At 41.9% G+C, this 23,828-nt stretch overlaps 1 protein-coding gene across 2 annotated transcripts in view; it reads right to left on the reverse strand.

The window, feature by feature from the left end:
* LOC149222193 (putative serine protease EDA2) overlaps positions 1-23,828 on the reverse strand; it is a 467,080-nt gene that overhangs the window by 209,360 nt on the left and 233,892 nt on the right. For both annotated transcript variants that reach the window (XM_089385308.1, XM_089385307.1), the window contains 2 exons: positions 1,934-2,045; positions 1,674-1,770 (listed from right to left, as the gene is read on the reverse strand). In XM_089385308.1, coding sequence (XP_089241434.1) covers positions 1,674-1,770; positions 1,934-2,045 — 209 coding nt within the window. The remainder of the gene's footprint in view (positions 1-1,673; positions 1,771-1,933; positions 2,046-23,828) is intronic.

Here is a 23,828-nt window from a genome sequence, read left to right on the forward strand (position 1 = left end):
GCTTTTAATTTGGGTTGTTGAATGTCAACGAGAAGATTATTAAGGAAGCTTGGGGGTCATTTGGAAAACACACCGAGAGATCAAGAGATCGAATTTATGAACTGAGAAGTTCTCAGGAGGGAATTCGATTGAGGAGATTTCTTGCAGTTGAGGGGCAAGGATAACATCTGGAGAGAGAGAGATTTTCTCAGCCTGAGAATCATCAGCAGAGAGAGGCAGAGAGTGATCTAGTAGCCCAAACGTAGAGGCTGACGCAAGACAACGAAGGGCCACACAGAGGCAGCGCAAAGGGTGAGACAGAGTCTGAGATTTTGCTGAGGAGAGTCAGTTTCAGAAGTCGGGAGCTAGGGTGTGAGACCGGGACGCTGAGAATAGAGACTTTGGGCAGCAAATCGATCAGCAGACTGAGTGACGCAGAGCCTAGAGAGGTTGACGCAGAGCCTGCATGAGGACTGCGCAAAGCAGCGTAGGGCTTGCCAGAGGCCATTCATTCAGTATCTGGATCAGCCGAGATTTTCTCAGTGATTGTGTGAGGTAATCTCACAAATCTTTCTGCCAGTGTTTCTCTCTCTGTAACTGAATAACCCTGTGAGGTATTCAGAGATGTATTCAGAATTTGCTACTGCTTAATAATAATAAACCCTCAAAGCTGCTACACCAATTTTCCCGCGTTGGGTTTTTCCGGGGACATTTGTCCAAAAACAACAGTGTCTATTGTGTTGTATTCTCTTTCTTGCTCAGTGTGTTGTTTTCGATTATAATTTAACTAAGCTCTAAAACCGGATTCGTTGTTTGAGGGCCACGTGTCCGAATCCGACAAATCGGATTTGATTTTCCCTAAATCGTGTATGAATTTTGTGACATGTTGTGTCCAAATGGGACACGATCGAATCTAGATCGTGCCCCGTTCAGACACAACGTGTCACGAAATCCAGACACGAATCCGGCAAATCGGGGCCCACGTGGCCATAAAAGGGCGAAATTGCTTAATTTTTTTTATCATTTTGTGTCATTCCTTTTGCAAGAAGTGAGTTGTGGCATGTTTAGGGGATTAAATGCTAGGATTCCATTGCAACATGTACTTTGTGTTCTTAAATTTGTGGCTCTCCAATGAGAGTTACAACGGAAGCCTTAGAAAATAAAAAGAAAATTCAAGAAGCATATTTTACTTGAATATATTTAATGCATTCTTATATATATATATATATATATATATATATATATATATATAAGAATATATATATGTATATATATATATATATATATATATATATATATATAGATAGATAGATATATACTCCCAGGTTTCCCAAGGTGTTTTGGAAAGCACTCCTGACACTTGACTTCACTCCCATGATTTGGGAACCTTGGATTGTGTTACAGGATGAATTCCATTGAATTTGAAATGTTACCCATGTCACAAAATATGATAAATAAGTTAGGGCCTTGCACATGATTCATAGTCATCAACATAACTGCATGCTACCTCCTATTATAACTACATGCATTTTCCAGCCTCAGAAAAAGTTCTGTGGCATGTTTAGGGGATTAAATGCTATGATTCCTTAACAACATGTACATAGTGTTCTTAAATTTGTGGTCTGGTCTCCAATGACATTTCTAATAGAAGCATTAGAAAATAAAAAATAATTCAAGAGGCATATTTTCTTTACTTTGTATCCACCTTCGACGATCGTATACTGTCATTGGATGGGGAAACTTGAAAGTAGGCAAATTCTGTGCAAACCTGATACCACCATAACCGAGAGCCTGAAACACAACCAAAAAATAGACAAACTTATTATAGTACTAAACTCTCTAAGTCAAATTTTCTTTTTAATGACTGCAATGTCAATGAAATCTAGTATTGATCCAACACTATCCTAGTTAGTAAGAGTAAGATCCAAATTTCAAGCATAGTTTCAGTCATTACTAGTCACATCGTTGCTATCAGCTTCAATAGTTGTTTTTTTCAGGAACTGTTGGCCGTAACTTTCAACACTTCCATCAGATATATAATTTTTTACATAATCTGCATAAGCAACCTACAAAACCAATAGAAATTAGCTATAACAAAACAAAATATTTTTGGCAACAAAAATGACACTTTATTGCTAGTTACACACATGTCAAGAAAACATTACTTTTTGCATTATAGTTATCATCAATTACAAAGTTGAAGCTCTGTGACTGGCAAACAACTCAGTGCAAAAAGCAGACAAAATAGTTGACAATATCGTAGCACGAAAAACCTGTTCTTTACCACTATGTCTTTACATGATAGGAAGTAGGTTATAGACTCTACAATGGAAGTCTTATAATGACGTCCTCAATTATTATCTCTCAAATTTGCTGGCACTAACATTCAGAGATATCCTCATTCTCCTATTGTTAATTTGTATATGCAAGTCCCTAAGTTTGATGGGAATGCATGGTTATCTCTAGATTTCTCAAATCCCTTATAAATTATATTGTAGATGCTAGCATTGTCTTTGAAGATGACTTAATGAAAGCCTTTGGATTTTCAATGCAATGCTATGAAGCACGGAAATGGTACAACAGCTTCCAGCCCAAAGAGATAAAATTGTTCCCTCAATGCATCAAAAGTTTTCAAAGGTGGTGGATTTATGGTTATGAGGAGGATGACAATGTTTATGTTTTCACTGATATACAAGAAAGAAGGTGAAAAGATTAAAGACCTGACTATAGAATTTGACAACCACCGAAATCAACTGAATACTAGCTAGGGTGGAAATGGACCAAAAAGTTGCTAAGGAAGCTAAATTCTTGATGCCCTAGCATCAAAAACCCTAACAATTACCTAGGCAATGGGTCAAGAAGTTTCATGGGAGAGCTAATTAGAGTTCACCACTGTCAAATTCATTTACATGCTATTCATAAGTAATGCATGCCATAGTGATATCTAGGCACCATTCAATTAATTCTCAACAAATTAGGGCACAATAGCAAACTCTAGATTAAACATATTTCATACATTAGACATAGAGAAAACAAATATTCAACAATGAGTTCACCTACAAGATAACATGCAAAAGATTCCATCCATTGATCCAAGACAATAGCTCCATAGACAAACGATTAGCTCCAAATGTCAAAATGCATTCATAGAAACCAATTACTCCACAAGACAAGAAGGCCAAATTGTTCAAGAAGGCTGATATTCCAAGTGAGTGATGATGACTTGATACAAATGATCTCTCCTCTATTTATATGAGTAAAAAGTCTATTTTAGCCTAATGCCCCTTAATATCATAAAATAATGTGCTAATCACAAGCTAGGTCACAAGTCGACCTAGCAGCCAATGATAAAACAAAACTCTTTCCCACACTTGTGAGTCGTAAGAGAGAGAATGATGATGTCATGCATGTGTGATCCCTTCTAGGGCTAGTTGAGGCTTCCTGGTGGCAAGATGTGAGTAGAATGTTGTTTTTCCATGATACTGGAGTCTAAGTTAGAATCTTAAAATCACTAATGCTACCAATCCAAGTATCACAACAAATACTTTGCACAGCGGAACAATATACAGCAGTAAATCTACTAGGGCACAAATATATACAACTTTTTACAATTTTTACAACAACCCAACTTCGTTATATTAATCAACTGATAATACGACAGTCTAGGGCTCCCATACCGTGGAAAATGGCCCTCATACATCCACAAGAATACAAGAACACAATACACTAATCATCTAGCAGATATTGTGCACCATCACAGCTCCTCGATCATACCCTGACACACTGCAGGTCCTTCGCTTCCATTCTCAGCACTACCTCTATCAATGCACCAACTCCTTTAGGCCACTGAACTCTGTTAGTTTTTGCAGCATCTGATGTGTTCTAGCCACGAAATTTGGTGGAGAGACTAGAATACATGAGATCTCCAAATCCCAGAAATCATTTATGGAAAGTCCGCCTAGAAGTGTCTCAATTAGATTATTAGCCAGTTTTTTTAACATTTTCTACATCTAAACTTAGGGAATATGGTTAATAAATCAGCCTTAATTGAGATAAGGTGAGAATCATCTAGAAACTCACATGGATCGATCCAGAGATGATCCTAGCCATTGATTAAGTTTTAATCTTGCCCGTTGGTGCTCCAATAGTGGATTATAAGAAGAGATCGATGTGGTGATGGAGAACACACTTGAGCTGTTCGATTTCCTTGGCAGATCGATTTCCTGAGTAGCAGCAATTAGTTGTCGGAGAGAGCCGGAGATCGAAGCAATGAGTGAGGGGCAAGCACAGTGATCCGGAGGAAGTTTTCCAAATCCGAAGAGGCAACAGCAAGACAGTCGAGTTTTCCCAGTGAGGCAATGCAGAGGGCTATGTAGTAGCTTCAAAGAGGGTAGTTTGATTCGTTGAGGAGAAAATTCGTTCTCAGTTCCAAGTGTGAAAATTCCAATATAGAATCTTATTGCGGCGACTGGTATTATTTCTCCTAATTGTTAATTGATTTAACAATTTATCCGGGATGACAAATATCAAAATAAACACACTGCAACCTTCACAAATAAAATACTGTGGAAAAATAATGCGCTAGAAACTAAGAAATGCTAGCACACACACACAAAATGTGAGACAATTATTTTTGGACAAATGTCCCCGAAAAAACACTACTTCGGAAAATCGGTGCAGCACTGAAGGTTTTTATTATTATGCAGCAGTGAAAATTTGAGTACAATCTAGATTCCTAAAATTGGCAATCCACAGCGAGAAAATCTGGGCAGAATTATTGAAGGGAATTTACCCACAAGCAATCCTGGCACAACATGCCTACAGAAAACTCGACCTCCTGAAGCTTTTGCATCACTTTCTGCGCTGAACTGCGCAATCACTATGACGTCTAGCCTCTGACTAGTCTCTGACAAAGTCGTTCTGCCTCCTACTACTGAGAAATTCGTCTCTCTAGCCCTCTACCCAGCCTCGAGATCTGAGATCAATTTTCTCTTCAGCAAATCAAATTGCCCTCTTTGAAGCTATTGTGCTGCCTCAATCGGATAACTTGACCCTCTTCCTATTGCCTCTCCAGATCTGGAAAACTTCCTCTAGATCATTGTCCCTGCCCATCACTCAATTGCTTCGATCTTTGGCACTCTCCGGCAACTGACTATTGCTACTCTGGAAATCAATCTGCCAAGAAATTGAACTACTCAAGTGTCTTCTCCATCACCACATCGACCTCTTCTTATAATCCACTGTTGGAGCACCAATGACTAAGATTAAAACATAATCGAAGGCTAGGATCATCTATGGATCGATCTGTGTGATTTTTTAGACTATTCTCGCTTTATCTCAATTAATACCAATTAATTAACCATATTCCCTAAGTTTAGACTTAGGAAATAATTAAAAAATGGTTAATAATCTATCTAATTGAGACACTTCTAGGTGGAATTTCTAGAAACGATTTCTGGGTTTTGGAGATCTCATGTATTCTAGCCCCTCCAACAAATTGTGTGGCTAGAACACATGTGATGCTACAAACACTAATATCAGGCAAAGGTTCCAAAGGGTTGGACAGACAATTTCCTCAGCAGCAGAAGGCAGAACGACTTCATCAGGGACCAGTCAGAGGCTTGACGTCATAGAGACTGCGCAGTGTAGCGCAAAGGCTGACGTAGAGGCTTCAAGAGGTCGAGTTCTCTGTAGGCAGGTTGTGTCGGGATTGCTTGTGAAGGAAGAGTAATTCCCTTCAATAATTTTGCCTAGATTTTCTTGTTGTGGATTGCCAGTTTCAGGCGTCCAGATTGTACTCAGATTTTCGCTGTTGCATAATAATAAAAACCCTCAGTGCTGCACCGGATTTCCCAAGTTGGGATTTTTCGGGGACATTTGTCCAAAAATAATTGTCTCAAATTTTATGTGCGCTAGCATTTCTTAGTTTTCAGCGCTATTTATTTTCCATAGTTTTAATTGTGAAGGTTGCAGTGTGTTTATTTCGATGTTGTCGTAGTAATAAACTGAATAATTAATTTATGAGTTAGGAGAAATAATACAAGTTGCTGCAATGAGATTTTGGCTTGTGGAATTTTCACATGGTATCAAAGCGCAGTTGATCAGCCAGGGAGCTCAAAGGCGAAAGATGGAATTTCCCTATTCAGTAAGAGCAGCATGCCGAAATTCCGAGCAGCACAATCCTTTGCCAGGCAGGCCGAGTTACTTGAGGAAGTTTGATTTTTCTTAGCAGTGAGGCAAAAAAATTTGATTTGCCAAATCGATTCAAGAGGCAGAGAGAGCAACTCAGATTTTTTCGTTGGGCAAAGGGTTTTTGCAGCAGTTCGCCAAAGCAGAACCAGCATTGGGTGGAAGAGAGAAAAGCACACACAGAAGAGGGAAATTTTCTTTAGCGAACTTCGAGTCTCAGAAGTTCGAATTTCCAGTTGCAGATTAGCAGTAGCAGCGTGCAAGATCCGCATTCCAGAAGGGAGTGCGAGTAGCAGAGTAGCAGTCGAGCACAGGTATAGAGGGAGTTTTTGACATTGTCAGAGATGGCCACTGCAGGGCTTAGAGATCAAGATAGGTTGGATGGAGTTTCCAACTGTATCATCTAGAAGGCTAGGATGTCTTTCCTTATAGATGAATATGGCCTGAAAGCCTACATTGATAATGTAGTGGCAGTTCCCTAGGATGCAGATCAGCAGAAAGAATACAAGAAGGAGATGGCACGGGCGAAGCGGTTGATCTTGGATGGAGTCAAGGATCATATAGTCTCACATATAGTTGGTAAAGACACTGTCAAACAAATGTGGGCTACTCTCTCCATGTTATACCAGGGCACTTTCGAGCAAGCGGGAGATGTTTCTTCAGAAGCTAAGATGCATCTGGATGCAGAAGGGGAAATGCATAGATCCCTTCCTTACTAGGATTCAGGAGGTCCAAGACCAGTTGTCAGTTGTTGGGGTAGCACCTCAACCCACGGAGCTAGTGCAATTGGCACTCAACAGTGTCTCAAAGGATTGGCAGGTTTTTGTCCAAAGCATATTGGGCAGAGATAGGCTACCAGAGTGGGACATGATGTGGGTCAATTTGCAGCGGGAGGAGTTGAGACGAGCTCTATTAAAGAGCTCCATCAATGGGAGCAATAGTAGCGGATCGAAGATAATGAAGGAGGAGGAGAATGTGGCCCCTGCATATAAGGGTTCCAGTCAGGGGCAAGGGGAGCAGAGAAAGAAGAAGGACCTATCTAGGTCAATTGCTTCAGATGTGGTGAATTTGACCACTATAGTACCTAGTGTCCTCCCAGGAAGAAGGACAAGGAGGAGAAGCAGGACCAGCAGGCAACTTCAGCTGAGATCGACAAGTTGTCCTCCAGGTTGGAGGAAGACTTTGTTATGATGGCCCACATACCTTCAGGAGTGAGGTGGGGTGACTTGGATTTGTAGCCCCAGAGAGATACAAAGATGGGCAGGGTCCTTGAGGATTCTACCTCATCGATAATTACCTAGCTAAGCGGGCCCACAGTATTCAGTGGAAGGATGGATCAGTGTCAGAGGTGCAGTCAAAATACCAAAGTGACAGTTGTAGACTAGTTGCAGTCAGATGCTGGAGAGCGCAATACAGAGTTGGCAGTAGTGTAGAGTCAGCACCAGCGGAGATTCTTCAGAGACAATGTAGAGGCTAGTAGCAACAAGGACTCGGGAAATAGATGCATCATACTTAACACAATTGATTCAGTATTTTGGATGCTTCTCAGTTGCAATAGTTGCAGTTGCAACAACAACAGAGGAGAGGGACTTACAAAGAAGATGTAGTGTTGGCAGTATTATGCCAGTGTCAGCAGCAACACAGATGCAACATCAGAGTTGCGCAGTGGTTGATGGACAGAGATTGAGGGAATAACACAATGACTAAGGGAACAACGCATTGATTGAGGAAGCAGCACAGTGATTGAGGAAGCAACACTGTGACTGAGGGAGCAACACTGTGACTAAGGGAGCAGCGCAGTCATTTCCAGCAGAGTTTCTTGTCAAACATCAGCATCGTGACAGAGATGATACAAACACAGAGTGTTGTGCCAGGATGTCCAGCACTAAATCACATTCCTCGCTAAAAGGGAGTGTTAGTTTTTGTAGCATCGGATGTGCTCTAGCGACGAAATTTGGTGGAGAGGCTAGAATACATGAGATCTCCAAAACCTATAAAATGTTTCTGGAAATTCCACCTAGAAGTGTCTCAATTAGATTATTAGTCGTGTTTTAAAAATTTCCTAAGTCTAAACTTAAGGAATATGGTTAATTAATCAGTATTAATTGAGATAAGGTGAGAATCATCTAGAAACTCACACGGCTCGATCCAAAGATGATCCTAGCCATTGATTAAGTTTTAATCTTATTCGTTGGTGCTCCAACGGTGGATTATATGAAGAGATCGATGTGGTGATGGAGAACACACTTGAGCAGTTCGATTTCCTTGGCAGATCAATTTCCTGAGTAGAAGCAATCAGTTGTCGGAGAGAGCTAGAGATCGAAGCAGTGAGTAAGGGGCAGGGACAATGATCTGGAGGAAGTTTTCCAAATCCGAAGAGGCAGCAGCAAGAGGGCCGAGATTTCCCAGTGAGGCAGCGCAGAGGACTGCACAGTTGCTTCAAAGAGGGCAGTTCGATTTGTTGAGGAGAAAATTTGTTCTCAGTTATAGTGGTCGGGGTAGAGGTTCCAGAGGGTTGGAGAGACGATTTCCTCAGCAGTGGAAGGCAGAACGACTTCATCAGAGACCAGTCAGAGGATTGACATCATAGAGACTATGCAGTGCAACGCGAGGCTAACGCAGAGGCTTCAGGAGGTCGAGTTCTATGTAGGCAGGTTCTGTCGGGATTTCTTGTGGAGGAAGGGTAATTACTTGCAATAATTTTGCCCAGATTTTCTTGTTGTGGATTGTTAGTTTTAGGCATCCGGATTGTAATCAGATTTTCACTATTGCATAATAATTAAAACCCTCACTGTTGCACCGATTTTCCCAAGCTGGATTTTTTTGGGGACATTTCTCCAAAAAATAATTGTCTCATATTTTGTGTGTACTATCATTTCTCGGTTTCCAGCGCTATTTATTTTCCGCAGTTTTATTTGTGAAGGTTGCAATGTGTTTATTTCGATGTTGTCATAGCGATAAACTGAATAATTAATTTATTAGTTAAGAGAAATAATACCAGTTGCTGCAATAGGATTCTAGTTTGAGGAATTTTCACAAACTCGATTGTCCAATTTGCCCTCTAACTAATCATAAGTCCATCTACAACCAACACATAGCATCTTCACGCTCACTAGCTACTCCTTCGCCGTTCAAGGCCACAACACTTTAAGTCTTCTTTCCCATTGCTACTCCTCGGCTACTTAGGGACTTCCTCCCACTATTGTCTTCTTGCGTTGCTCCAATGAAGACAAACATTGGACAGGAGGGCTTCCTTCTATAATTCCTAAAAGTCCTTCTCCAACAATGAACATGGGTTACAAACTGCACCTCTATGACGTCCTTCTTTAGTCCTACAAAGATCAATCAATGAGCTCATCAACTCTACCACTCCTAGCAGCTCATTAGTCCTTCGATGCACTGCACTTAGGGCACACTTGGAACACTCTCATGCTGCCCTCCAACAGTCCACAAGTGTCCAACCAAACTGTCCTCTCCTAAGACGACATCCACTAGCATCAAAAACAACTTGAATACATCAACACAACATACCTTTTGATTCCTCCATGGATGTTGTAGACTGTTGTAACTTAGGCTAATTGGTTAGGGCATGATCACAGTCCACATCAGCGCTTTTAACTCCTCCAAAGAGCCTCCCAACAGTTGCGGCTTTCCATCTTCTCAAGTCTGAGCTAGTCTTCTTCACCAAACTCCTCAAGGTTGCCCCAACAAGGCTTCAACCTCCTACAATACTTCAGCTACCCTACGACCCTTGAACAGAGAGAGAAACCAGCCCTTACCAACTCAGACTTTCCCTTGAAGTTGCAGCGTGTTTGCTCCAGCACTCATACGCCCAACAACTCCTTTCCTTCTTCGTTTAGTCTCTTAGGCTGTGCAGCTAGCTTCAGATGTTATATTCCTATGTTTTGATGCACTTTGGATGTGTGAGAATAGCCTCACACATAACTGCTATTTATATGCTAACATGTGGCTCCAACAAATTTCTCCTTGGGGCACTTTTGTAACTCAACTCGACCTGCACAATTGGACAAATTAACCACCAGCAACATATAAAAATTCATTTCTCATGTTCTAGATCTCTGGTTTGAGTGATTTTTGCTGCCCCTTGCTCCTATAGGGATCCTCTAACACCTCCAAGTGTCACATCACTCAAAGTCCACTCGGTTTTGACCAAACTCCTTTGGGCGCAAAACCCCAAGCTTGGGTTCCAGGCCCACAAAGCACTTTTGTGGCACTCCTTCCTAAAATCCCTGAACCCTAGGGCTTGGAGTACCTCCCAAGCTACAAATCTCAACATGGAATCCCTCTAAAATCACCACTTAAGAGTTGGCCCTTAAGTCTCTTTCAATGCTCCTCTATGAACCGTAATTTTCATCTTAGGGCACAAAAGTGGTCTCATGGGTCTCCAAGTGCTCAAGATGCCTCTCTCTGCTCCAACATTGTGGGCTTTCAAGGTGGTGCTAGCCCTCCCATGTCTCAAGGTGTGAGACTGTCCTCTTCTAGGTCGTGGATCAACTGACATAACTCTAAGAGTGTTAAGTCGGCTAGGAGCACGATGGGTCCAGGTGCTTCATCCCATAAAAGTCAACAATCTAGGGAAAAGTGCTGGAATGTTTTGGGTGTTAGAGGTGCCCACAAGTATGTATGATGCTCTTCTGCTGGTTGGAGTCCCATGGCTGTCAACGCTCCACCTATGGGTGTCAATATGCTCCTCTAAAAGACTTGGGCCCCATTTAAGTTACCCAAGCCATGTGTGGAACCACATGATAATTATACACAATATGTCATGTCCCCATTTTTATTCTTCTTCATAGTACAGCCAAGGTGGATTTCCAAGGCAAGGGATGGCCAGGTCAGTGGAGCAGGTTTATGTCATCAAGGATCTCGATGGAGTTTTGAGGAGTTTTTAAGGGATTAGATGGCGTTCGCTTGGCATATTCTATCATCGGCACAGTTTGCCTTGTTAGTTTTTGGTAGCATCGGAAGTGCTCTAGCCTTGAAAATTGGTGGAGAGGCTAAGGCACATGAGTTCTAAAGGACCCAGAAACCTTTTGATGAAATTCCATCCAGATTGTATTTTATTAAAATAATTAATATTTTTAATGGAGTTCCTAAGTCTAAACTTAGAGAAATTAAAATATTAATGGGTATTAACCAAAATATGGGTGAGAATGATCTAGAAGGCGGATCAAGTCATGTTTTAATCTTAGCCGTTGATTAGAGACTTAATCTCGACCGTTGAAGACTCAACAGGAAAAGTATAAAATGGAGGCTCGAGGTTCATTTGGAAACAACACAGAGAGATTGAGAAAATCGATTTTTTGAGGTGAGAAGTTCTCAAGAAGAAAATCAATTGGTGAGATCTTGCAACTGAAGGGCAGTGAGAATCCAGAAGGACTTTCCGGAGAATACTAATAGAGAGGCGGAGAGAGCTGACACAAAAGCAGCGCAGTAGCCGAGAGAGGTGACGCAGAAAAGTTGCCTGTCACGCAGAATCTAGAACTATCGGAACAACCGAACTGTCAACAACTGCCAAAACTGGCGGAACTGTTGGAACAACCGAGAGAGCTGACGCAGAGGGCAAAGAAGGTGACGCAAGACTGACACAGAGCCAATGCAGAAATAGCCCGGGTTAGTCAGTCTTGTGCTGGATCAACTAGAATTCTGCCGGGTGAAGTGAGCTAAAACTCACTCAGATTTTCCGCCAGTATTTTTCTGTAAAGGATTGCTAGATGAGCATCCTAGATATGTATTCAGATATTTCTCCTGCGTAATAATAAACCCTCAAAACTGTTGCACCGGTTTTCTTGGATTGGGTTTTTCTTGGGACTATTATGTCCAAAAATAAGTGTGTCCTATGTATCTTGTTCTTTGCTCTGTTTTCTGTTTCATGATATCAAATATTTATTTAGTGTATGTTGCAGAAGTAATTTGCTTCAGTATTCAGCAGAATAACTTGATGAATGCAATTTAAAAACCAAGTAGGTGAAGTAGATTCAGATTTGTTGTAGTAGGCGTTCCTTAGAGTGTAGGAATTTTCACATGGTATCAGAGCATTGATTTTAAAATAGGAAGAGCAGATCCAATGTTGAGCGGTGAGGCTGAACGTTGCACTTGGCAACAATTCGAATCCCCTTGAAGGGATTATGCAATCCTTGCCGGGAAGCAGATCCGAGGAAATCTCTCTCTGAGTGAGACAACAGAGAGGTACAATTTCCAGTTCGTGAGTTTGCAAAGGCAGAGGGAGTGACGCGGAGCCTCCGTGTTGTGCTTGAAGGGCGCAATTTTTGCTGGTGTAGAAATGTTAAAATTGGCAACTAGGGCCAAACTCCATGTGGGTCATCTTATTTATGGCAGCTGATATTTTTCTTGGATCCCTCTCATCGAGAGGTGTAGGACTGATCTAAAGATAATCCGATTCTAATAAGTATTCATGGAGTTATGAATTTATTTGTGTTATAAGACAATTCGTCAAGGTCGGCTAGCAATCAAATAAACCCCACATGTGCTCAACGTTTTAGTATAAATAGAGGTGGCCTTCAAGTCATTTCAACACACACTTGGGATCTCTTCCTCTCTCTACTTGTCTTTGGGTTTTAGTAGGAGGAGAGATCCTAAGGGACAACACTGCCCCGATCTAGAGCGCAGAAAGCCGAAACTGCCGAAAATGCCGGAAAAGCAGAAACTGCCGAAAACACTGGAAAAGCCAGAACTACAGGAACTGTCGGAAAAGCTGAACTTGCCGAAAAAGCTAGAAAATTTGGAACTGTCGGAAAAGCCGAAAAAAAAAGCCGGAAAAGCCGGAACTGCAGGAAAAGCTAGAAAAGCCAAAAAAGTCGGAACTACCGGAAAAGCCGAAACTACGAAAAAGCCGAAACCACCGAAAAACCCGGAAAAACCGAAACTGCCAGAACTGTCGGGAACAGCCAGAACTGCCAGAACAACCAGAGCATCTGTCTCCGAAGGAGAGCAGCATGCAAGGGACAACTAACTAACATTGGGAAAGTTGTATGGTACTTAGCAACAAATACACCAAGAATGCAATGTTACAGCTAGCATGCAAGGGACAACTAGGATGTAACAACAAGCATGCTAAGGACAACAAGTATGCTAGGGACAACAAGCAAGCAAGGGACAACAAGCAAGCAAGGCGCAGCCAACACATAGGTCAGGATGGCAACATGGTGCAACAATGGCACATAATGCAGTACAATGATGGGTACAATCATGATTAATGAAGCGTGATGAGATGCAGCATAGTGATGATGGGTGCAGCATGGTGCAGCGCGGTGAGGTGCAACATGATGACGAAATGCAGCACAATGATAGGTGAAGGAGTCACCTTGGAGAATTAGTTGAAGCTGCATGTTTTCAACTGATCTCATGTATCATCTTCTTAGAGATGATCTATGCTCTTATCTAGATAAGTCAAAGTGTTGACTTCTGTTGTAAACATACTCTCTCTCTCTGCGGAACTATTGAAGAACATATAAGAAGAATTGATCATGGGTTTCCCCACATTGGGGTTTGTCCTTGGCTAGCGCCACATCTTGTGTCCTCTTGTCTTGGCTTGTCTTCTGCGATTTATGTTTATGTTCTATCTGCAGTTTACTTTAATGTTGATGTGATTGTTAATCTAGAAAAGATATGGAGCTAACTATGAAAATTGAAATAAATTGCTCTAAGCATAGAACATACCTAAAATTAACATGGTATCGGAGCTGAGGTGAAGACAATGCCCAAGCAAGAGTGAAAGAGCAATCACCGAAGACAGTTGGGAAAGGACAAAAGGATCAGTGGATTCCTCATCCCTCTTCAAATTCACCAAGGCTGAAGTCGAAGTAGAGAATATTATCAGAATGGTGCAGCAGAATATGGCCTACCTAAAGATCAGTTCATTGGAAGACCGGATCTCAGGGTGGAAGGAATGGCAGATAACTAGTTCGGCCATTATGCGAAGGAGTGTTTGAATGGCAGGGACACATCACTTGATGATGATAACAATCATTCCAGGGACATCTTCAATGATCAAATGAATGACAGCCACAGGTAATGCAGGTCATCAAGGAAATGGCCGACTCTTCATAGAAAGCAAGGAACCCCAGGTATGAAGAATCAAATGTTGTTTCTAATAAGATAAAGAAGCGTTATCTTGTACTAGCCCTCTCCTTCAGATTCTTTGGGAATCTGGCTTATAGATTGTAGTGCTTTAAGGCACTTCATCCGATAGATGGGTGCACTCTCTAACTTGGTAGAGATGGAAACAATCGTGGGATTATACTTGGAGCTGATGCCACCTATCCCGAAAAGGGTGTAGGGAATGTTAACTCTCAATTGAATAAGGGTAACTCAATTTATTTACAGAATCTCTTTTATGTACCTGATCGCAAGAAGAACCTGGTGTCCATCTCAGAAATGGAAGTCAAAGGTTTCAAGGTGGCATACATCGATAGAAAGGTACGTGTTAAAAAATATAATTTTCAAAGATGCTTTTTCTCATGGGTTCAGGGTTGGCAATTTTTATCAAGTTGCAGGATGGTCCATTGCAGATCATGTCAATTGACATATCGCATCTATAACACTGGAGGTCTACCTATGGGGCCCTACCTAATGTGATTCAAATAGTGATAGGGATGTCTGAATTCAAGTAGAGCATGAAGGTACATGTCTGAGATGTACTGAAGGAAAATCTTATAAGGGGACCATTCCCTTCATGCAGCAGGTCCCCAGGTTTGGAACAACCCGAGGAGTTTGAGATTCATGATTGGGAATCTCATGTATACAGGTGGAAGAAAGCCCTCTATGGATTGAAGCAAAACACCCCGGGCGTAGTATGAGAGGATTGATCGCTGTCTGATGAAGTTGAATTTCACTAGGAGTGAAACCGATCCAAACCATTACCCGAAGGTTGTGGATGATAAACCTCTCATACCGGCACCTTATGAGGACGACTTATTTCTGACAGGTGCAGACCCTCTCATTTGCAGAAGTAAGAGGGAGTTGGATTTCGGATGTGGAATGATAAACTGCAACCCTGTGACTACCTCAAGGATCTTAACTTTCAGAAGTTATATGGTAGTGATGTCGGAACAGATTTGGGAAATGCCTCTGAGTTTCATAAACTCATTCGCGTTGATGTTCTTAGTGAACTTCCATCCAGACATATGTTTTGCAGTTAGCATGGTGAGCTCATATTTGGTTGAGCCTCACTGGATTGGTGCCAAGAATCTTCTGATATATCTTCGGGGCACAATCTCTCATGGATTGAGATACACTGCCGAAAATATGAAACTGCATGATTATTCGAACGCTGACTGGGCAGGCAGTGTGGAGGATCATTAGAGCACTTCCCAGTGTTGGTTCTCTTTAGATTCTGCTTCGATATCATGGATGAGCAGGAAGCAGAAGTCGGTTGCTATAAGCACCGCCGAGACTGAATAAATAACTACGAGTATGATCTCGTGTGAAGCTGCATGGTTGCAGAAGCTCTTAAGTGAGCTGTTTGTACACATGATGAATACCACTATGATCCTCTGTGACAACCAGAGGTGGGATTCGATTATTGAGGAATCCTATATTCGATTATTGCTCCAGCAGATAGACATCAAACACTGCCTCACCTGCGATATGGTAAGTCGATGAGCGAGGAGGCTCCATCGCATTGAGACTGATGTACAGGTCGCAAACATTTTGTCAAAACCCCGGGGAAAGGTCAAATCTGTGACTTTCCCGAACGACTTGGAGTCGTTGAGAGACCTTCTTATAAGGGTCCTGCATGTTGCATGCATTGAGCTCTGGGAGCTCTGGGGGGCTTGGGGTACTTACTAGAGCAACATACGACCACAGGGCGACTCACCCTCCCTTGGTGGTGCACTATGTATAGGATGACAAGTTCAACCTTCCCCTGTGATACCCCGTGGCGACTGTGGAACAGGATGATTAGTTCTCCTGTGGGCCAGGATGATTAGTTCTCCCGTGGCAACTGTGGAACAGGATGATTAGTTCTCCTGTGGACCGGGATGATTAGTTCTCCCGTGGCAACTGTGGAACAGGATGATTAGTTCTCCTGTGGGCCAGGATGATTAGTTCTCCCGTGGCAACTGTGGAACAGGATGATTAGTTCTCCTGTGGGCCGGGATGATTAGCTCTCCTGTGGGCCAGGATGATTAGTTCTCCGTGGCATCCACTGGACAGGATGATTCATTCTCCTGTGGACAGGATGATTAGTTCTCCTGTCGAGGCATCCTACCCATGCAGTCTGGGACTCATGGGAAGTACCTCTCATCTGATCAATGCGCAGGGAAATAAGGATAGGGATCATAGTAATTCTATCGATGGACGCATCGTTGTATCTACCATACTCCCTATGCTAGGATGACCTCCATTGATCTGGGATCAGTATGAGTGGTTTGAGACACTCTCTTGTGACATTGATCTAGGATCAATGAAACTGATCTAGGATCAGTATGAGTGGTTTGAGACACTCTCTTGTGACATTGATCTAGGATTAATGAAACTGATCTGGGATTAGTATGAGTGGTTTGAGACACTCTCTTGTGATATTGATCTGGGATCAATAAAACTAACTTTGGGTCAGTAAGAGTGATGTGACACTCTCTCTTCAGATGAAACTGACTTCGGGTCAGTAGAGAATGGTATGAGGCATTCTCAATCAATTCTTCTTCTTCTTCAAGGTTCAGCAGAGCAAAGAAAAGCAGAGCTCGGCAGATCAAAGCAGTGCAGGGCACTGATGGCAGAGATAGTACAGTCGGACATATGGATCAACGGATGGAGTTCTCCCTAGTTGAGAGGGAGTGTTAAAATTGGCAACTAGGGCCAAACTCCATGTGGGTCATCCTATTTATGGCAGCTGATATTTTTCTTAGATCCCTCTCATCGAGAGGTGTAGGATTGATCTAAATATCATCTGATTCCGATAAGTATTCATGGAGTTATGAATTTATTTGTGTTATAAGACAATTCGTCAAGGTCAGCCAGCAACCAAATAAACCCCACATGTGCTCAACGTTTTAGTATAAATAGAGGTGGCCTTCAAGTCATTTCAACACACACTTGGATCTCTTCCTCTCTCTACTTGTCTTTGGGTTTTAGTAGGAGGAGAGATCCTAAGGGATAACGTTGCCCTGATCCAGAGGGCAGAAAGCCGGAACTACCGGAAAAGCAAGAACTACTGGAACTACCGGAAAAGCCAGAACTGCCGGAACTGTCGGAAAATCAGGAACTGCCGGAACTGATGGAAAAGCCGGAAAAGCCGGAAAATCCAGAAAAGTTGAAACTGTCGAAATGAGAGGTTGAGAACCCGATTCTCTACTCTAGCAGTAGCCCCAGGACAGAAACCCTTGGGTGATTCAGTGAGAGTGGGTGAGCACCCATCTCTTCCCTTGGTGAATCCATTCAGGGTTCACAGGTTGCAGTGTATTGTGTTTTTTCAATTTGTTCAAAGGTCGATTTGTGGCATTGTTGTAGATCTGTTTGAGGTCAGATTACCTCAGTTGTATGGGTTGTATGTGCATGTAAAACCCCAGCTATCTAATATACTAAAGTTGAGAGTTTCCTTATTCATTGTGTTGTGAGATTGCAGTGCTCGATTTGTTTATTTTTATATGCCAATCTTTTGTTTGTGAATGCAATTTTTTAAGTGAAGTGCATGTTCCAAAATTTCTTCATTTGGGACATTATAGTGGTATCAAAGCCAAGTTCTTGGCTCAACCTGCGGGTTTTTAGCTGCAGCTACTATGGTTCGAGGGTTGCTATTGTAGAGCATTGGTGTCTAAGGAACCAAACAGATCTTTGCTACAATATTGGAGGGTTGATGGTTGAGTTCAAAGCCGTAAGGCCTTGACATCATTGCAGCATTGCATTATTGCATTGCTAATTGAATGATCAACTCGAGGGTTGAATATTTGCGTGAATCCAAAATTATTCAAGTAGTCGCCATCAGTTCAAGAGAAAATTAAACTAGATACCCTCAGAAGGCCGAATTGATAAAATCTGGTGGAATCGGGATTGCAATTCGTCAAAGGTTAAAATTTGGAGATTACGGTCTGCACAAATCTCAGTAGAAGCGGGATGTCAATGAGGGCGTGTCTCATTCACCTAGTAACAGTGACATTAATTAAAGTGGTCAAACTTTTGTGAGCCGCCTAATATCTTCAAGAAGTCGAGGGAGATCGAGCTCGAAACTTAGAGAAAGCCAACCATATCATATTGCTATATTGTGCCAAATTCGAGAGAAACCTGTATTTGCAAACAAAAGATATATTTGCAAAACGAAGAGCTTCATCGTTACAGGACGGCTATTTTGGGATCGAGCCGCCATTCCAGGAGAAGCTCGCATGAGTCAAAGGATTTGGATCGAGCCACCGTTCTGCTAAAAGTCGTGTGATAGTTGTTGCAAAGTTACCTGCGAAAATTCTAAACGACATCAACTTGATCGACGTCTATACTCATAGGGAGACTACGATTTACATGTTGATCTGAGTTACATGATCATTGGGGCTGCGCGAGGATGTGAGGAGTCTGCACAAGTGACAAAAGAAATCTAGACTATTCCTTTGGTTGTGTGGGGGCCATGCAGGCCGCATCAAATAAAGAAACAGTTGACAAAACCACTCCAGTCAGCTAGGGACATGCGGAGTAGCATTCGATAGACACAGACCAAGACTATAGTGTGGTGGTCGGTTTTGTAATCCTACACCCATAAATTTGAACAATATTCCAGTATTGCTAAGCTAGTCCAGCAGTTTGGATGTTCGTCCAAGATTTTTGGCATTTAGCAACAAAGTTGCGCAGAGAACATATCTAGAAGCCGATGGTGGTTTTGAATGTCGGAGTCGAAGGTTGCACCTATTCATGTTGAAGCTACCCAACGCGAATGGAGGCAGAGGTGCCCTCCAGTGAAAGAATATTTGCACATTGCAAGATTGGCTAAATGTGATAGTGCGCATGGAATGTGAATACGTAGAGTGTATTTGGTAGGAGTTGGTACGTTGAGCATTGTTGGAGTCACGATTAAAGTTGCGAGAAATCCCACAAATTTGACTCGGTCTCTGTATAGGGTGGTTGCCTGTGTAGGGACCAAGACCTTGTTCTAGAGACAGATTACAAGGCACGCAACAGTCAGTGAGCACATGTTCACCTATAGCAGAGACGTCCAGATTATCATTAAGAGAAAAATCTATCAGATCATTTTCAATTGACAAAGGATTGTTGTTGGTCACAGGTTTATATATTGATTATCTCTCTCCATCAATTTTTTTTTCTCTCTAAGTTGAGGTTGTTTGTGCTTAGAAGTTGACATCTTATGCACCTTATACCAATGATGCTAATTGATGAACTTGATGACATGGTGTTGTATTACTGCCATTGCTTTCGTTGAATATTGCATAGGCTACTGAGATACTTTCAAAGCATTAAGCAAGGTTAGTTTCTGTTATCACACTTGAGTCTTATAGTTGTTGATTGCTGAAGTGGGAGTCTATGGTTGTTGCTGTAAGAAAACAAGGTACTGTATGCAAGAATAGGGCCTGTAAGGGTTGCTTTGCTCACTAAGCAAGAGAATATGTCTAAGTATGAAATGTTGTAAGTGACTCAATAACCTTGTAACGTGTTATGGTCAGGGTTTCATAAGCATTAGGATAGGTTCGTCATAAGTAAATTTGGAACTCTCTTTAAACAAATGTCAAGTGTGTTAGGTTGAGAGTCGAGACCATGATGTAAATTATGAGTTTGTTTGGCAGGGTGCATAATGTCATAAAGTCAGTTGTCTTTTTTCTATTGTATGTAAGGGTTGATTTTCCAGCCATTGATGAGTCCGAAGTTTTGAGTAGAATCTTGTCTATGGGGTCAGATTTATGTTGTTGATCTACATATTGGGTCAATATGTCATTATTGTACTTCTTGATATACTTGGCATCATTGAACAACATGGATCAAACCTTTATAAACCTCCTTAATAAAGCAGCAACAGAAAACCTGTCTCAAAAGAGGTCCATGCCATTCTTAACTATGAGCAGCCGGGAAATTTACAAAAGAAGCCAGAGATGGGAAACAAAATTTTTGCACTGGGGACTGATTTGAAACATATCAGGGTCACTTGGAATGTTCTCTTCAAACTAGATGAACTAGATGCACTCCTTTCTTAAGTAAACCAATTAGAAGAGAGAAAACTAATTTGGGCTTTGAAACCAGCTATGCTTGCTCTCATACAACATAAGTTTTTGGAGGAACCTTGTGAAGGGGTTAGACTTCCAATTGCATCTTTTCTCGGTAACATCATGAGACTCACCGCCCCTATAGCTCCTTACAATGATTATATCATGAGGAGAGTTTTCAAGCTGGTAGTGGAGACTATTCAGGACTTGGACAAAAGTGCATACTCTACCTTTGGGGAGAAGCTTGAGATTCTAAAAAATTATGGCCATGACTAAGACTTATGAAGTCATGTTTGATCTTGAGTGTGATGATCTTATTTTGTGGATGTTTCGAAGCTTCTTTAGCATTAGGAAACATCATCCTAACACAGTCATAACACACATGTAGTCCATCATGTCATCATGTATGAAAGGTCGTGATGCCATTTGCCGGGAGTTGCAGTCTCAATTGTTGTGTCTGGAAGAGAGAGTAATTGGTCTCACCTACCGCTTATGAGCTAGCCAAAAGGTTGGTTGAGCAGAACATCGAGTTGTTCAGGGGACGGTTGACCAGGGAGGAGCTACTCAGGTTTGGTGTATTATGCAGCAGGAATGAGCTCAAGAGTAAGGGACTTTGCTTCATCTGCAAGGAACCTTGGGGACCTGACCACTCACGCTTGAGTGACACTGAGGAGATGACAGAGGTAGAGCAGATGGAGATTCCTTCTGTCCATCACGGTGAGGATTCTTCTTTGGATGAGTCCTTGGATTCGTAAGAGGATGCCTCCAAGGGGCACGAGTCATGTAGAGTTGTTGACAGCAGGCCAGATTCTGATGATGAGCATTCAGTGGCTCCTAGGAGAGACATTATGGATGATGGATCACCAATGATGATTCAGCAAGAGCAGCATATGGTGGAGCATGAATCACCTCAGGAGGATGATATCCACAATATGAATGATGAGTCTTTTAGGGAGAGCCAGTTGGAGGTTCATGTAGAGCCCATGATGGAGGAGGATGAGCAGCCATCCTTAGGGTCAGCCATTAATGAGGAGCAGATAGATGTACAAACAGTTGGCAGGGTAATAGTATTTGCTAACACTTGTCTTCAGGAGATGTTGGAGTATGACAGGACAATTTAGCTGGAGATTGGTGGATTGGACGGGCGTGGAGTTCCCTATTAGGTGAGGGAGATGGAAGTGCATCCATCTTTGGATCTACCCATTGATGAGGTGCAAACAGATGTAGTGGCAGCTAGCAAAGCTGCAACATATTCAGGCAACAGCCCTCTCCAGGAGTTCATAGACAAGGCTTGCAGCACAGTTTGCCCACTTTTTCCCATTAGAGGGAGAGAGGCAGGATTTCTTGGACATGTTTTGATTGTCCAGGTAGAGCATCAAGAGTTGAGCATGGACCAGTATCAGCATAGCATATGTATTCCTTGCACAGGAATCCATACATTCGATTGGCGAGAGATCATGAGTTGGTACCCTACTGATGGAGTATCATTTTTAGTCAGAGGCATTGTATTATTGGAGCCCTTAGAGGTGACGGATATTACATGCTTCAGTTGGCAGCAAGATGTAGGCTAGCCATTCATCAATATCTTAGCACAACATCAGCATGATGAGATTGACCTTGGTTTATGCCAAGAGTTGGATTGGAGAGAGGTGATGAGTTGGTATGCGGTGGATGGAGCGGTATTCCTGGTTGGAGTTATAGCAGAGCAAGAGCCATGGAGCCTCGATATTTGTTCTTGGTGGCATTGGGATCTAGGAGGATTCATTGATGACAGGTTCAGTCAGATATTGGTTTGGGATCCGGGCATTGAGGGGTCTGTTCATGATGGGTTGACATAGGAGCAGAGCATCACCCAGTGGTTCGTATGGGATCCGAGAATTGGGTCTCAATTACGTCGGGCCACCAAATTGGTCCACAGATTTGGATTGCTTGAGGGTAAGCAATCTTGGGGCGCGAGGACTGGCATGTCCTCATTTTTATTCTTCTTCATAGTACAGCCAAGGTGAAATTCCAGGGCAGGGTATGGCCAAGTCAGTGGAGCATGTTTATGTCATCGGGGGCCCAATGGAGTTGTGAGGAGCTTTTATGGGATTTGATGACATTTTCTTGGCATATTCCATCATCTACACCATTTTCTTTTCGTTCTGTCACATTCCGACAACTTTCAAAAATCAAGGTTATTATTAGGCATAACTTAATTAATTATGCTCGAGGTGGCATTTCGGCGAGATTAATTGATGGAACACCTCAGTGTAATAGCTCGTTGGAACCAGAACGAGAAGATCTACGGGATGGGATGCTAAGAAGAGACTTCCAATGGCCGAAGAGAGTATAGTGGGCGATTTGCCATTTTCCTTAGTTAAAAATGACTTTAATTAGTCATTTACTTAAGGAAAAATAATTAATTGGAGAAAAAGGGCCAAAAGTGACTTAATTGAAATAAAATTAAATTAAAAGGTGACTTGATAAAGTCAATGGAGGAGCTTCTAGAATAATAATAAAATAATAAAATAACATGCTTCTACAGGCTTGGAGATCTATCCATGAGATCTATAGAAGAGAAGGAGAAGGTCATTTGGAGACATCTTGGATTTGGTATTGTTTTTGTACGAGAGGTTGAGAACACGGTTCTCTACTCCAGCAATAGCCCGCAGGTGATTCAGTGAAAGTGGGCGAGCACCCATCTCTTCCCTTGGTGAATCCATTCAGGGTTCACAGGTTGCAGTGTATTTTTTTCAGTTTCTTTGGGGGTCGATTTGCAGCATTGTTGTAGATATGTTTGAGGCCAGATTATCTCAGCTGTATGGGTTGTATGTGCAAGTGAAACCCCAGCTATCTAATATAATAAAGTTGAGAGATTCCTTATTCATTATGTTGTGAGATTGCAGTGCTCTATTTGTTTATCTTTACATGGCAATCTTTTGTTTGTGAATGAAATTTTTTATGTGAAATGCATGTTCCAAAATTTCTTCATTTGGAACATTACACAATATCTAGTGCTAGCAACTACATCATGTTGATTTGGGGTAGCATCAGATGTGCTCTAGCCATGAAAATTCGTGGAGAGGCTAAAGCACATGACATCTCCAAGACCCAAAAAAGGTTTGGACAGATTGTACCCGGTTTGGGAGATATTAAAATAATTAATATTTTTAATTCCCAAGTCTAAACCTAAGAAAAATAAAATGTTAATGGGTAGTAATATAAAACAAGGTTAGAAAGTTCCAAAAGTTATGGATCAAGCCAAATCTAATCTTAACCGTTGATTAGAGATTTAATCTCGCTCGTTGAAAGACCAACAAGAAAAATGTATAAGAAGACGCTTGAGGATCAGTTGGAGAATACACCAAAGTAATCAGTCATTTGTTTTGCTCGAGCAAGGTTGCTAAGCAAAGTCGAATCAGTGATCAGCAGCGAGGGGGCAGTGAATACTGGATAGAGAGGCAGAGACACTGCCAAGAGACCAGCACAGAGGCAGAGACTGAG

Source organism: Pinus tabuliformis, chromosome Q (genome assembly GCF_031772625.1).
Source record: "Pinus tabuliformis cultivar Carrire ecotype Pingquan chromosome Q, CPIR1, whole genome shotgun sequence".
NCBI lineage: Eukaryota > Viridiplantae > Streptophyta > Pinopsida > Pinales > Pinaceae > Pinus > Pinus tabuliformis.